This window comes from Micromesistius poutassou (genome assembly GCF_964030765.1).
Source record: "Micromesistius poutassou genome assembly, contig: SCAFFOLD_5567, whole genome shotgun sequence".
Lineage (NCBI taxonomy): Eukaryota > Metazoa > Chordata > Actinopteri > Gadiformes > Gadidae > Micromesistius > Micromesistius poutassou.
This window is the reverse complement of record NW_028179483.1, coordinates 1-15,458: the sequence shown is the minus strand read 5'-3', so window position 1 is coordinate 15,458 and position 15,458 is coordinate 1. Positions and strand designations below refer to the sequence as shown.

Genomic DNA, 15,458 nt, shown 5'->3' with positions numbered 1-15,458 from the left:
TGAAGCGTAGCAGCAATTCTTTTGAAAACACGGAGGGACAAGTGGCAAAGAAGGCCAAACCAAAAATGCTTTGCGCTGGTTAGGGGGTACTTGGCTGACTAATATTTAACAGGGGGTACATCACTGAAAAAAGGTTGAGAACCACTGCACTAGGTCATATCTTCTGGGAGAGAACAATGTTCCAATGTTCTGGAAGGCTGTTTCTACCCTCCAGAACCATCCTGGGTCAGGAGAGTCCCTCCTCCACTGGACTGTATACATCAGAGGACCCCTCCACACTTTACCATCTAGCAGCCCAGTAGCAGGTTGATGAGCCACTGGTCATGTTGGGATGGAAACTAAAGTCAGGGGGTGGAGGGCTGGGTCTGCAGCCCAGACTCTACATGGAACTCTTCCTTAGGCCAGCTGGCCTCCTGAGAACCTTCCTCTACTAGAACGCTCCATGGAGGGGAGAGGAGAACCTATTTACACATGAACACAGCGAGAAGGACGGTTCCAGCTCATGAAAGTTTTATTTTCAGGATGGAACCCCTCGAGACGTAGCATCTCGTTTTCGAGGGGGTCCTGACAAAAAACACAACATGAAATACAATATGCAACAAAGAGCAGACATGGTTACAATTAGACTAATTATGAAGGGACCAAAACAAACACACACACCCGTGGTATAACAACAGTGAATAGTTAGACCGTTAAGAGCAGGAGTTAGGAGCCGTGTGAGTGATAAGAGAACTTTTAAATATAACTCCTATGATATTCAAATGTTATAAAGGAGTTGGTAGGTTGTTCCAGTCTCCAAGAGCCTTATCATTAAAAGCTTTTATTCATAATTCAAGTGAAATCCTTTGAACATGAAATGTGAGATGATTATTATGTCTAAGAAAATCATTTGAATATGAATTTTGCGGGATGAGTACTTCCTGTCCATAGATGAAATGAATACATTTGAAAATAATCAGGTATCAGTGCATCTATCGTCTATTTCTGAGATAAAGACGTTGCAGTTGATGTACGTTATACCGTGGTGAAGTCAAAAGTGACAATGTGAGAATATGTGAGAATGAGAATAAGTCTGCATAAATAATTGAATATGACTTCTCATGAATCCATTACATCCAGCGTTTAACTTTAAATATGATGACTATATGCTATACATCACTCATATTGTAAACAAATAATGTAATAAGTTACTCAGGCCACCAGACTTTCTTTCTCTCTCTTAATTTTTCGTATTTCCATTGTTGTCGTAATATCTTTTATGCTTTATGCATTGACTATTGTTTATGTCATTTGGTGTGTGCGTACATATAAGGCATGTGTGTCTTTAATTTTGGTTGAAGCTGTCAATCACACACCTCTGATTATTTACGTCTGTTGAAAAACAATAAAACATTTAAATCTCAGCAAAAAAAGATCCAAAAAAGTCCAGCAGCAGACAGCAGACCCCCCTGGACCCTGCCAGCAGACCCCCCCGAAGAGTGACCGCTCTATGGGTGAACCTCCTGACCTTAAAGACGGACGCCCCTCCAGAGAGGACAGGTAGGAGCTTCAAACAGACGATGAAAACAGACCAGTTGGTTGTAACCAGACTCTACTGATCAGATACAACAAGTCGAACTCAATAGTTGAGGACCTTCAAACTCTGTTGATGCAGTGTCGTTTCTCCAGACTTCAGATCTATGAATCAGAGCAGTTCTCTAGCTGTCTGTGGCTGTTCATCTCAGAGTTTAGCCGAGATTCTTCATGACACCATCATTAGTCTGAGTAAAAGCTGTGTGTGTGTGTGTGTGTGTGTGTGTGTGTGTGTGTGTGTGTGTGTGTGTGTGTGTGTGTGTGTGTGTGTGTGTGTGTGTGTGTGTGTGTGTTGAAGCCCAGAGCAGCAGGAGAGAGCAGACTCCCCTGGACCCAGCTGTGTCTCCATGAAGAGTGACCGCTCTATGAATCATCCTCCTGACCTTAAAGACGGACGCCCCTCCAGAGAGGAGAGGTAGGAGTTTTAAACGGAAGATGAAAACATTTGGGTGTAATCAGACTCTATTTATCAGACACAACAAGGCAGGAGAAAATAAATACTTTTAAACCTTCAAATTCTGTTGATTCAGGGTCATCTCTCTAGACTTCACATCCAATAATCAGAGCAGTGTTTATAGTGATGTGCATTCTCTTTGTGTGTGTGTGTGTGTGTGTGTGTGTGTGTGTGTGTGTGTGTGTGTGTGTGTGTTGTGTTGAAGCCCAGGGCAGCAGGAGAGAGCAGCCTCCCCTGGACCCAGCTGTGTCTCCATGAAGAGTGACTGGTCTATGAGTCGTCCTCCTAACCTTAAAGATGGACGCCCCTCCAGAGAGGAGAGGTAGGAGTTTCAAACAGACGATGAAGCAGACCACTTGATATCTGACCCATATCTGAGTTCATCAGAACTGTTTCTCCCCCGGCTTGTCATCAGAATATGGATCAGTTGTTCTTCAGCCTGAGCACTACTGGAGTTGACGTCTTTCAGCAAGAGGACCCTGCTCCTCGTACCTCCAGCTCACTCACTTTCTGTCACAAGTCTCTTTGGATAAAAGACAAAATACGACCCCCACTTTTTAAAGAGTCGTTTCTGGAAAAATATTTTTTTAAGATCAAATCACTTTTTATAAAGAAAATCATTTTATTTGAAAATCCTAATAATTAAAACCGTTTGTTTTCCCCAAACCTTGCTCGCACACCGCAACAAAGAAAAGAGCAAACAAAGAGACTTTCTCTCAAAGTACGGTAACTGTTAGGGCCCAGCTCCTACGGGGAAAGGGAAGCAGCATGGAACCACAAGGAGTCGGTCAAATGAAAGGCATTCATCACCAGGAAGACGGAATGTAGATCGACTTTTAAAAGTCTAGACCCCGAACACAAGACAACCACACTTTGTCAGACGCAATTCCAGGAAATAAACCTTGTCTTATATTCAGGTCAACACGGTAGTTCTAAATTAGCATTCCAAGTTTAATTTCAATGCAATTCTATGTAAAAGAAGAAAAGATTCATATATAAATAAAGGAACAAGGTCAGGATAAACAAATTATTTTGGAGCCTGTACATCAAAATTCAATAATCTCATCTCAACCAATTTGACATATTGTTATTCTGCAATAAAAAACAGGACTTTGTGTGTGTGTGTGTGTGTGTGTGTGTGTGTGTGTGTGTGTGTGTGTGTGTGTGTGTGTTGAAGCCCAGGGCAGCAGGAGGGAGCAGACTCCCCTGGACCCAGCTGTGTCTCCATGAAGAGTGACCGCTCTATGGTTCTACCTGTTGTGTTTAAAGATGGACGCCCCTCCAGAGAGGAGAGGTAGGAGTTTCAAACAGACGATGAAACAGACCACTTGATATCTGACCCATATCTGAGTTCATCAGAACTGTTTCTCCCCCGGCTTGTCATCAGAATATGGATCAGTTGTTCTTCAGCCTGAGCACTACAGGAGTTGACGTCTTTCAGCAAGAGGACCCTGCTCCTCGTACCTCCAGCTCACTCACTTTCTGTCACAAGTCTCTTTGGATAAAATACAAAATACGACCCCCACTTTTTAAAGAGTCGTTTCTGGAAAAATATTTTTTTAAGATCAAATCACTTTTTATAAAGAAAATCATTTTATTTGAAAATCCTAATAATTAAAACCGTTTGTTTTCCCCAAACCTTGCTCGCACACCGCAACAAAGAAAAGAGCAAACAAAGAGACTTTCTCTCAAAGTACGGTAACTGTTAGGGCCCAGCTCCTACGGGGAAAGGGAAGCAGCATGGAACCACAAGGAGTCGGTCAAATGAAAGGCATTCATCACCAGGAAGACGGAATGTAGATCGACTTTTAAAAGTCTAGACCCCGAACACAAGACAACCACACTTTGTCAGACGCAATTCCAGGAAATAAACCTTGTCTTATATTCAGGTCAACACGGTAGTTCTAAATTAGCATTCCAAGTTTAATTTCAATGCAATTCTATGTAAAAGAAGAAAAGATTCATATATAAATAAAGGAACAAGGTCAGGATAAACAAATTATTTTGGAGCCTGTACATCAAAATTCAATAATCTCATCTCAACCAATTTGACATATTGTTATTCTGCAATAAAAAACAGGACTTTGTGTGTGTGTGTGTGTGTGTGTGTGTGTGTGTGTGTGTGTGTGTGTGTGTGTGTGTTGAAGCCCAGGGCAGCAGGAGGGAGCAGACTCCCCTGGACCCAGCTGTGTCTCCATGAAGAGTGACCGCTCTATGGTTCTACCTGTTGTGTTTAAAGATGGACGCCCCTCCAGAGAGGAGAGGTAGGAGTTTCAAACAGACGATGAAACAGACCACTTGATATCCGACCCATATCTGAGTTCATCAGAACTGTTTCTCCCCCGGCTTGTCATCAGAATATGGATCAGTTGTTCTTCAGCCTGAGCACTACTGGAGTTGACGTCTTTCAGCAAGAGGACCCTGCTCCTCGTACCTCCAGCTCACTCACTTTCTGTCACAAGTCTCTTTGGATAAAATACAAAATACGACCCCCACTTTTTAAAGAGTCGTTTCTGGAAAAATATTTTTTTAAGATCAAATCACTTTTTATAAAGAAAATCATTTTATTTGAAAATCCTAATAATTAAAACAGTTTGTTTTCCCCAAACCTTGCTCGCACACCGCAACAAAGAAAAGAGCAAACAAAAGACTTTCTCTCAAAGTACGGTAACTGTTAGGGCCCAGCTCCTACGGGGAAAGGGAAGCAGCATGGAACCACAAGGAGTCGGTCAAATGAAAGGCATTCATCACCAGGAAGACGGAATGTAGATCGACTTTTAAAAGTCTAGACCCCGAACACAAGACAACCACACTTTGTCAGACGCAATTCCAGGAAATAAACCTTGTCTTATATTCAGGTCAATATGGTAGTTCTAAATTAGCATTCCAAGTTTAATTTCAATGCAATTCTATGTAAAAGAAGAATAAAGGTATAGATTAATTGATTCATATATAAATAAAGGAACAAGGTCAGGATAAACAAATTATTTTGGAGCCTGTACATCAACAGTCAGTAATCTCATCTCAACCAATTTGACATATTGTTATTCTGCAATAAAAAACAGGACTTTGTGTGTGTGTGTGTGTGTGTGTGTGTGTGTGTGTGTGTGTGTGTGTGTTTGTTCTCCACAGACACCAGAGGAGGTCAAAGGTTCCCAGTGGTCCGTCTGTACAGCAGCAGCACACAGAGTTGAAGGTGTGTAAATGTACAACACTGAGTTCAGTCATGAATGACATGTGAACAACATCTCTCCTGGAGCTAACAGTCTCCAGGCTTCCCTCTTCAGACCAGCAGGACGTGAATCCAGGACAGACACACTGATGTCCTCAGTTAGTTCACAGTAAAGTTCTCATTGATGTTTGTTCTGTTCCAGCGGATCAAGGAGAACGCACACACTTTTCTAGACAAGGAGGTGGAGAAGCTCTGGAGGGTTCTCTACCCAGATTACCCACAATGCTCAGAGAGCCAGAGGGAGGAGGAGGAGGTGGATGGTGAGGAAGAGGAGCAGAGGAGGCGCGCCAGAGAGGGAGTAGAAGACATCACACTGCTCTGCATGAAGCAGTTGAAGCTGGAGGAGCTGGCCGACACACTGAGGAGCAGTAAGATACTCTTATTCTGAAAACAGATTTTGATATATGATCACTAGTGCCCCTTTTTAAACAGGGCACTAGAAGTAAAAAACCAGCAGTAATAATTTGATAGATAAATTCTTATTTTGTTTTCTAATGTAGAAAGTGTTGCTGCTGAGTGCCAACGTAAAATCAAGTCTCATCTGAAGGAGAAGACCCAGTGTGTGTTTGAGGGAATCGCTAAAGCAGGAGAGTCAAGACCTCTGAATGAGATCTACACAGAGCTCTACATCACAGAGAGAGGCAGTGGAGAGGTCAACAAGGAACATGAGGTCAGACTGATTCAAACAGCTTCCAGGAAACCAGCCAAGGAGGAAACACCAATCAGATGTGAAGACATCTTTAAACCCTTACCTCGACAAGATAAACCAATCAGGACAATGATGACAACTGGAGTGGCTGGCATTGGTAAAACCATCTTAACACACAAGTTCACTCTGGACTGGGCTGAAGACAAAACCAACCATGACTTAGACTTCATATTTCCCCTCACCTTCAGACAGCTGAATTTATTGAAAGATAAAAAGTTTAGCTTGGTGGAACTTCTTCATCACTTCTTTATTGGAACCAAAGAAGCAGGAATCTGCAGATACGACCGGTTCCAAGTTGTCTTCATCTTGGATGGTCTGGATGAGTGTCGACTTCCTCTGGACTTCCAGAACAACGAGACCTGTACTGATGTCACAGAGTCCAACTCTGTGGACGTGCTGCTGACAAACCTCATCAGGGGCAACCTGCTTCCCTCCGCTCGCATCTGGATAACCACACGCCCTGCAGCAGCCAATCAGATCCCTGCTAAGTGTGTTGACATGGTGACAGAGGTGAGAGGGTTCACCGACCCACAGAAGGAGGAGTACTTCAGGAAGAGATTCAGAGAGGAGAAGCTGGCCAGCAAGATCATCTCCCACGTCAAGACATCACAAAGCCTCTACATCATGTGTCATATCCCAGTCTTCTGTTGGATCACTGCTACAGTTCTGGAGGACTTCTTCAAAACAACCCATGGAGAGGAAGAGATGCCCAAGACCATGACTCAGATGTACAGCCACTTCCTGAGGATTCAGTCCATACAGGGGGACAGGAAGTATCATGGGAGAGCTGAAACAGATCCACACTGGAGTTCAGAGAGCAGGGAGATCATTGTTTCTCTGGGAAAACTGGCTTTTAACCAGCTGGAGAAAGGCAACCTGATCTTCTATGAGGCAGACCTGGCAGAGTGTGGCATCGATATCAGAGCAGCCTCAGTGTACTCAGGAGTGTTCACCCAGATCTTTAAAGAGGAGTGTGGGCTGTACCAAGACAAGGTGTTCTGCTTTGTCCATCTGAGCATCCAGGAGTTTCTGGCTGCCCTTTATGTCTTTAAGACCTTCATCGACACTGGTGTCAATCAGATCTCAGAAGAACAACCAACCTCCAGGTGTTCTTCTCTTATTGTAAATAAATCTGATCTCTTCTATGAGAAGGCTGTGGACAAGGCCTTACAGAGTGAGAACGGACACCTGGACTTGTTCCTTCGCTTCCTCCTGGGCCTCTCTCTTGATACCAATCAGAATCTCCTACGAGGCCTGCTGGGACAGACAGGAAGTAGCTCACAGACCAATCAGAATACACTGTCTTACATCAAGAAGAGGATAGGTGGAGATCTCTCTCCAGAGAGAAGCATCAATCTGTTCTACTGTCTGAATGAGCTGAACGACCGTTCTCTAGTGAAGGAGATCCAACGGTTCCTGAAATCAGGAAGTGTCTCCAGAGAGTCTCTCTTCCCTGCTCAGTGGTCAGCTCTGGTCTTCATCTTACTATCATCAGAAGAGGAGCTGGACGTGTTTGACCTGAAGAAATACTCTGCTTTAGAGATGGGTCTTCTGAGGCTGCTGCCAGTAGTCAAAGCCTCCAAAACATCTCTGTAGGTTCACTAATAACATGTATTACAATACACAACACAGTATACATAATACTAGAATATAAGTTGTAATAATATACAAACCATCTCTGTAGGTTCATTAATAACATGCACACATGTACAATACACATAATACTAGAAGTTAAAGGTTATAATAATATACAAAACATTTATTTATGTGTTCTAAGACCTTGTATTACAACACATGCAACACAATAATACTAGAATAATATAAACATCTACAATACATGTCTGTTGGTCCAGGCATAACAAATTAAATTACTTATAACAAATATAAGTATACAGAGACATAGTTATATGGTACAAAGATTTTTTATTTATTTTTATAAATGTTAAAAGTGATATCAGTTCTGAAGAGTAACATGTTCCTGTCTCTTTATTTTGTGTGAAGGCTGAATGGCTGTCATCTGTCAGAGAGATGCTGTAAAGCTCTGGCCTCAGTTCTCAGCTCCAACTCCTCTAGTCTGAGAGAGCTGGACCTGAGTACCAATGATCTGCAGGATTCAGGAGTGAAGCTGCTCTCTGCTGGACTGGGGAGTCCACACTGTACACTGGACACTCTCAGGTCAGTTTACTTAATGTGCATAATAAAGTTTTACTATCAGCAGACATTTAACTGATTCTTAAATAGTTGTCACAAGCCTAGACGTAATCATTGTATGCATGCCACCTAACATACTTGGTTTTTCTGAATTAACGACATAATTAACTCTGAATTCAGAGATACATTTTTATTCAATGAAAAGTGAACCCAACATCTTCTTTGGTTTAAATGTCGTCATTTGTTTTAAATGATCGTCAATATAGTAATGTATTAACAATATATTATATGTTAAAAATGTATGCCATTTTATCACTGTTACTGAAATAAGTCCCCAATTTAGAGAGAAAAGGGGTCAAATCCGATGTTTTTTCCATTCTCCCCAAAACACGCCGTGAACGCTCCACTCTGCTGAACGCAGGTGGCGTTCTTTACGTGACGACAGACTTTTCCGAGGAAGTCTGACGTCACGACTGAGGGGCACCCCCCTCCTCTGTAAAGCTCCGTCTGAGCAGCTGTTAAGGGGAAGTAGAGCGAGTGGACCCAAATGCTCACACAGAGTGAGGCTGACAGACAGTAAATCAAAGGGTCTTTACTGAGGGACACAAATATGTAAAGGAGGGACTTGGGGCTTGAAGGCTGGATGGTAGTCAGAGAGGGAAGGGGTCGGTGACAGGAGGGTAGTCAGACAGGGGAGGGGTCGGTGACAGGAGGGTAGTCAGACAGGGGAGGGGTCGGTGACAGGAGGGTAGTCAGACAGGGGAGGGGTCGGTGACAGGACTGTAGTCAGACAGGGGAGGGGTCAGTGACAGGAGGGTAGTCAGACAGGGGAAGGGTCGGTGACAGGAGGGTAGTCAGACAGGGGAGGGGTCGGTGACAGGAGGGTAGTCAGACAGGGGAGGGGTCGGTGACAGGAGGGTAGTCAGACAGGGGAGGGGTCGGTGACACTGTACAGGGAGGAGATTGTTAGGGCGAGCGACGGAGCCCAAGGACTCAACAATGTAGACACTAGGAGGGACCAGGGACGAGGTACTGACTGTTAGTGTGAAACAACGATCTAGCGATGATTGTATACATTTAAAATGTCTTAAATTACATATTAAACTGGGGTTAGTTGTGTGAATATTTTTAATTGACAGTAATTTAACTATCTGTTAAGAGTAACATGTTCCTGTCTGTTTGTGTGACTGTAGAGCCCTAAAATAGAGTAACAGACTCTTCTTAAAAAGTTTATTTGAAGACACGTTTTCCAGTTGTTTCATCATTCATAAAACATTATAGATGTATAATTTATGTATAATTAAAACAACTGCATATTTTTTAAAGGCTGACTGGCTGTGATCTGTCGGAGAGATGCTGTGAAGCTCTGGTCTCAGTTCTAAGCTCCAACTCCTCTAGTCTGAGAGAGCTGGACCTGAGTAACAATGATCTGCAGGATTCAGGAGTGAAACTGCTCTCTACTGGACTGGGGAGTCCACACTGTACACTGGAAACTCTCAGGTCAGTTTACTTAATGTGCATAATAACATTTTACTATCAGCAGACATTCAGCTGATTCTTAAGTAGTGGAATAGTTGTCACAAGCGTAGATGTAATCATTGTATGAATGCCACCTAACATACTTGGAAATTTACTTGAGAAAATGAATTCTGTTCTTGTTTTTCTGAATTAATGACATAATTAACTCAGAATTCTGAGTTTTTATGGAATAATAAGCCTGTCTTTTTTTCTGAATTACTGTGTTAATTATCTCAGAATTCTGAGGTAAGATTTCATGGCAAAAATAAATGTGCTGTTTTTGTTATTTAACAAGTCTTAATGTTTTATATGATCTTCACTATAGTAATCCATGCCATTGTATCTCTGTTACTGAAATACGTCCCCAATTTAGAGAGAAAAGGGCTAAAATCCTATGTTTTTGCCATTCTCCCCAAAACACGCCGTGAACGTTCCACTCTGCTGAACACAGGTGGCGTTCTTTACGTGACGTCAGACCTTTACAGAGGAAGTCTGACGTCACGACCGAGGGGCACCCCCCTCCTCTGAGAAGCTCCGTCTGAGCAGCTGTTAAGGGGAAGTAGAGCGAGTGGACCCAAATGCTCACACAGAGTGAGGCTGACAGACAGTAAATCAAGGGGTCTTTACTGAGGGACACAAATATGTAAAGGAGGGACTTGGGGCTTGAAGGCTGGAGGGTAGTCAGAGAGGGGAGGGGTCGGTGACAGGAGGGTAGTCAGACAGGGGAGGGGTCGGTGACAGGAGGGTAGTCAGACAGGGGAGGGGTCGGTGGCAGGAGGGTAGTCAGACAGGGGAGGGGTCGGTGACAGGAGGGTAGTCAGACAGGGGAGGGGTCGGTGACAGGAGGGTAGTCAGACAGGGGAGGGGTCGGTGACACTGTACAGGGAGGAGATTGTTAGGGCGAGCGACGGAGCCCAAGGACTCAACAATGTAGACACTAGGAGGGACCAGGGACGAGGTACTGACTGTTAGTGTGAAACAACGATCTAGCGATGATTAAATAAAAAAAATGAAAAATGTCTTAAATTACATATTCAACTAGGGTTAGTTCAATATGTGAATATTTTTAACAGACAGTAGTTTAACTGTCTGTTGGAAATGTTCTGAAGAGTAACATGTTCCTGTCTGTTTGTGTGAGTTGTGGCAACCCTGCGCTGTCTGGCGTGGACGATCCGCGCCAGCACCCGGGGCGGCCGTCCGCGGGAGATATGTGCTGTAGTGGCGGCGCTAGAGGGCTCATCGAGCAGACCCAGACAATCAGGGACATTGGGATCACCTGGGGGGGCCAGAGGGGAGAGGGGTTTTAAGGGCCGGGCACGCGGGAGACGGGGGAGAAAGTCGAGTGGAAGACGGACGCGGTAAGAGACAAGGTGGAAGCCGGGAGCGAGCTCCACGCCGCCCTCCCGAACGGACCCGAATCCGAGACGCATTCCTTTTTTTTGTTTGCCCCGCTGGGGAAGTACCTGAGTTGCTGTATGATTTTCCTTTTTTCTGTGAGCTGCAAGTAATAAAACCGCTGCACCGCCACCCTGTTTCAGCGTGTGTTTTAAGAAACCCTACACCGCCGACGATCGGGGTTGCCACAGAGTGTAGAGCCCTAAAGTAGAATAACAGACTCTTCTTAAAAAGTTTCTTTGAAGACACCTTTTCCAGTTGTTTTATTTATAAAACATTACAGATGTATAATTTATGTATAATTAAAACAACTGCATATTGTTTAAAGGCTGACTGGCTGCCATCTGTCAGAGAGATGCTGTGAAGCTCTGGCCTCAGTTCTCAGCTCCAACTCCTCTAGTCTGAGAGAGCTGGACCTGAGTACCAATGATCTGCAGGATTCAGGAGTGAAGCTGCTCTCTGCTGGACTGGGGAGTCCACACTGTACACTGGAAACTCTCAGGTCAGTTTACTTAAAGTGCATAATAAAGTTTTACTATCAGCAGACATTCAGCTGATTCTTAAATAGTGTAGTAGTTGTCACAAGCCTAGACGTAATCATTGTATGCATGCCACCTAACATACTTGGAAATTCACTTGAGAATTTTTTTTCTGCTCTTGTTTTTCTGAATTAATGACATAATTAACTCTGAATTCTGAGTTTTTATGGAATAATAATCCACTCTTTTTTCTGAATTACTGTGTTAATTATCTCAGAATTCTGAGATAAGATTTTATGGCAAAAATAAATGTGCTGTTTTTGTGATTTAACAAGTTTGAATATGTTTCATATGATCTTCAATATAGTAATCCATGCCATTGTATCACTGTTACTGAAATAAGTCCCCAATTTAGAGAGAAAAGGGGTCAAATCCTATGTTTTTGCCATTCTCCCCAAAACATGCCGTGAACGTTCCACTCTGCTGAACGCAGGTGGCGTTCTTTACGTGACGTCAGACCTTTACCGAGGAAGTCTGACGTCACGACCGAGGGGCACCCCCCTCCTCTGTGAAGCTCCGTCTGAGCAGCTGTTAAGGGGAAGTAGAGCGAGTGGACCCAAATGCTCACACAGAGTGAGGCTGACAGACAGTAAATCAAAGGGTCTTTACTGAGGGACACAAATATGTAAAGGAGGGACTTGGGGCTTGAAGGCTGGAGGGTAGTCAGAGAGGGGAGGGGTCGGTGACAGGAGGGTAGTCAGACGGGAGGGGTCGGTGACAGGAGGGTAGTCAGACAGGGGAGGGGTCGGTGACAGGAGGGTAGTCAGACAGGGGAGGGGTCGGTGACAGGAGGGTAGTCAGACAGGGGAGGGGTCGGTGACAGGAGGGTAGTCAGACAGGGGAGGGGTCGGTGACAGGAGGGTAGTCAGACAGGGGAGGGGTCGGTGACAGGAGGGTAGTCAGACAGGGGAGGGGTCAGTGACAGGAGGGTAGTCAGACAGGGGAGGGGTCAGTGACACTGTACAGGGAGGAGATTGTTAGGGCGAGCGACGGAGCACAAGGACTCAACAATGTAGACACTAGGAGGGACCAGGGACGAGGTACTGACTGTCGTGTGAAACAACGATCTAGCGATGATTGTATGAATTAAAAATGTCTTAAATTACATATTCAACTAGGGTTAGTTGATTATGTGAATATTTTCAAAAGACAGTAGTTTAACTGTCTGTTAAAAATGTTCTGAAGAGTAACATGTTCCTGTCCGTTTGTGTGAGTGTAGAGCCCTAAAGTAGAATAACAGACTCTTCTTAAAAAGTTTCTTTGAAGACACGTTTTTGCAGTTGTTTCATCATTCATAAAACATTATAGATGTATAATTTATGTATAATTAAAACAACTGCATATTGTTTAAAGGGTGACTGGCTGCCATCTGTCAGAGAGATGCTGTGAAGCTCTGGCCTCAGTTCTCAGCTCCAACTCCTCTAGTCTGAGAGAGCTGGACCTGAGTACCAATGATCTGCAGGATTCAGGAGTGAAGCTGCTCTCTGCTGGACTGGGGAGTCCACAATGTACACTGGAAACTCTCAGGTCAGTTTTACATAATGTGCAAACTGTACATTACATATGCCATCTACTAATGACTGTAACAAGAAAGTGATCGTTTATAATTAGTAAAGTAGAATAACAGAATCTGCATAAAAGGGTTCAATGAAGACACATTTTATGCAGAGATAACATTAATCAGACACATTTTAACTTTGGATTTACATTCCAAAAGTTTAAGCAAGTTAAACTTTTATTATTTAATCATTTCATAAAAAACAATAAATTATGTTTGATTTAAATCTGTTACCTTTTTTTTTTTTTCCACGTGTGAAGGCTGAATGGCTGTCATCTGTCAGAGAGATGCTGTGAAGCTCTGGCCTCAGTTCTCAGCTCCAACTCCTCTAGTCTGAGAGAGCTGGACCTGAGTACCAATGATCTGCAGGATTCAGGAGTGAAGCTGCTCTCTGCTGGACTGGGGAGTCTACACTGTACACTGGAAACTCTCAGGTCAGTTTTAGTCAATCAAGTCAAAACAATCAAACTAATTGTGGTATGAAATGTATTAATAATTAAAATGGCAGTTTTACATAATGTGCAAACAGTTACGCCACAATGTTCCATATCAGAAGACATTTGACCGATTTCAAGTCACCATTTTTGTTGATATAATAAGATTCATGTTATATTATTCAGTTATTCAGTGTGTAAATGATTGTTGAAGTTGAAGTTCAATAGCTGTTGATTCTCGCCAATACATTTACACTGGTCTGTTCCCTGTTATCAAGACATTTTTACACAATGGTTCAACATGTGTTGAACGTGTGTGTGTGTGTGTGTGTGTGTGTGTGTGTGTGTGCGTGTGTGTGTGTGTGTGTGTGTGTGTGTGTGTGTGTGTGTGTGTGTGTGTGTGTGTGTGTGTGTGAGCGTGACAGCGCGCGTGTGTGTGTGTAGGTTGCCTGGCTGCCTGGTCACACAGGAAGGCTGTGCTTCTCTGGCCTCAGCTCTGAGCTCCAACCCCTCCCATCTGAGAGAGCTGGACCTGAGCTACAATCACCCAGGAGACTCAGGAGCTGCGCTGCTCTCTGCTGGACTGGAGGATCCACGCTGGAGACTGGACACTCTCAGGTATGGAGAGGACAGCTCACCACTCAGGGACAATGTCTCCTACAAGGATCAGTGGAACATGTTACTGTTATATAACTAGATAATGTGCTCTCATTTAGAAACAACAGTTATGTTAATATTTCAGTTTTTGAAGACGGCATGCTGCTCTCTTTGTTAACATGTGAATAATGTTTCCCTGTCTAAAGGCAACATGCTGCTCTCTCTTTGTTAACATGTGAATAATGTTTCCCTGTCTAAAGGCAACATGCTGCTCTCTCTTTGTTAACATGTGAATAATGTTTCCCTGTCTAAAGACAACATGCTGCTCTCTCTTTGTTAACATGTGAATAATGTTTCCCTGTCTAAAGACAACATGCTGCTCTCTCTTTGTTAACATGTGAATAATGTTTCCCTGTCTAAAGACAACATGCTGCTCTCTCTTTGTTAACATGTGAATAATGTTTCCCTGTCTAAAGACAACATGCTGCTCTCTCTTTGTTAACATGTGAATAATGTTTCCCTGTCTAAAGACAACATGCTGCTCTCTCTTTGTCTCCCCAGTGTGGAGCACGGTGGAGAGTGGAGGATGAAACCAGCTCCACAGAGATGTAAGTGTCTGTTTAGTTTGATTCATCTCAACACACACTAACTATAGAGATGGAAAGTCCATCCACACAGCAGGAGGTGACGTCGGTTCAGTCAAATCATCCTGGGAATGAAGATGATGGTGGACATCACCTTCATCAAACTGTTGATGTATAATAATTATATTCTACAATAATCTATATTTCGTTCTCGTTTGATATTTGCTTCCTAGTGAATGTTACGCAGCATTAAGAAATATTAACCGTGAGCGGCCAGCCGTACGAGGGCTGAAACGTGTGCGAGTTTGACCCCGTGTGCAGGGTTCGAAATTAACTTTTTTGATTACCAGCCAATTGGGCTGGTAACTTTCTAAAGTTACCAGCCAATCAGAATTTCCACTAGCCAAATTTTTTGTTGATATTTGTTGTTGATATTCTCAATGTCATCCCCTGCCTCCTTCCCCTTCTCGCCCCCAGACGTCTGTCCAACCAACCACCGCCGCGTTTAGTTTAACGCGGTGGTTCTCAAACTTTTTCGGTCATCCCCCACTTTGGACAAGGGGGGATTTTCAAGCCCCACCTGCCCCCATCGCCCCAACACAATGCTAATGAAATACGCCAAGCTTAACATTTCCAAATGTATTGAAGTAACATCAAGTTACATCATGTTGTATCTAAATTCTAACTAAATAACATCAAATAACAGCAAGTTCAA

General features: G+C 43.5%; 3 protein-coding genes across 6 annotated transcripts; all 3 read left to right on the top strand.

The window, feature by feature from the left end:
* Positions 1–1,404: 1,404 nt before the first annotated feature.
* On the top strand, positions 1,405–4,294 carry LOC311372804 (uncharacterized protein; the record flags this gene model as incomplete). Its single annotated transcript, XM_084489758.1, has 5 exons — positions 1,405–1,539; positions 1,871–1,987; positions 2,232–2,348; positions 3,204–3,320; positions 4,174–4,294. Coding segments are annotated over 5 exons (607 nt in total), but the record flags the coding sequence as incomplete, so codon positions are not given.
* Positions 4,295–5,478: 1,184 nt separating this feature from the next.
* LOC311372805 (NLR family CARD domain-containing protein 3-like) lies at positions 5,479–14,882 on the top strand (the record flags this gene model as incomplete). 4 transcript variants are annotated; one of them, XM_084489759.1, is made up of 7 exons in its annotated part: positions 5,479–5,626; positions 5,759–7,559; positions 7,969–8,142; positions 9,445–9,618; positions 11,360–11,533; positions 14,007–14,180; positions 14,721–14,882. In XM_084489759.1, the coding sequence occupies exons 1-7, from the start codon at positions 5,581–5,583 to the stop codon at positions 14,806–14,808; spliced, it is 2,631 nt and encodes an 876-aa protein (XP_084345885.1). In that variant the 5' UTR covers positions 5,479–5,580. The 4 variants fall into 4 exon arrangements, with proteins under 4 accessions (XP_084345885.1, XP_084345886.1, XP_084345887.1 ...); XM_084489760.1 differs by lacking the exon at positions 9,445–9,618; XM_084489761.1 differs by lacking the exons at positions 9,445–9,618; positions 11,360–11,533.
* Positions 11,884–13,847, top strand: LOC311372803 (ribonuclease inhibitor-like; the record flags this gene model as incomplete). The annotated part of the gene is made up of 3 exons (XM_084489757.1): positions 11,884–11,891; positions 12,924–13,097; positions 13,389–13,847. 3 exons carry the CDS (start codon positions 11,884–11,886, stop codon positions 13,609–13,611), a joined length of 405 nt encoding a protein of 134 aa, XP_084345883.1. The 3' UTR covers positions 13,612–13,847.
* Positions 14,883–15,458: the final 576 nt, after the last annotated feature.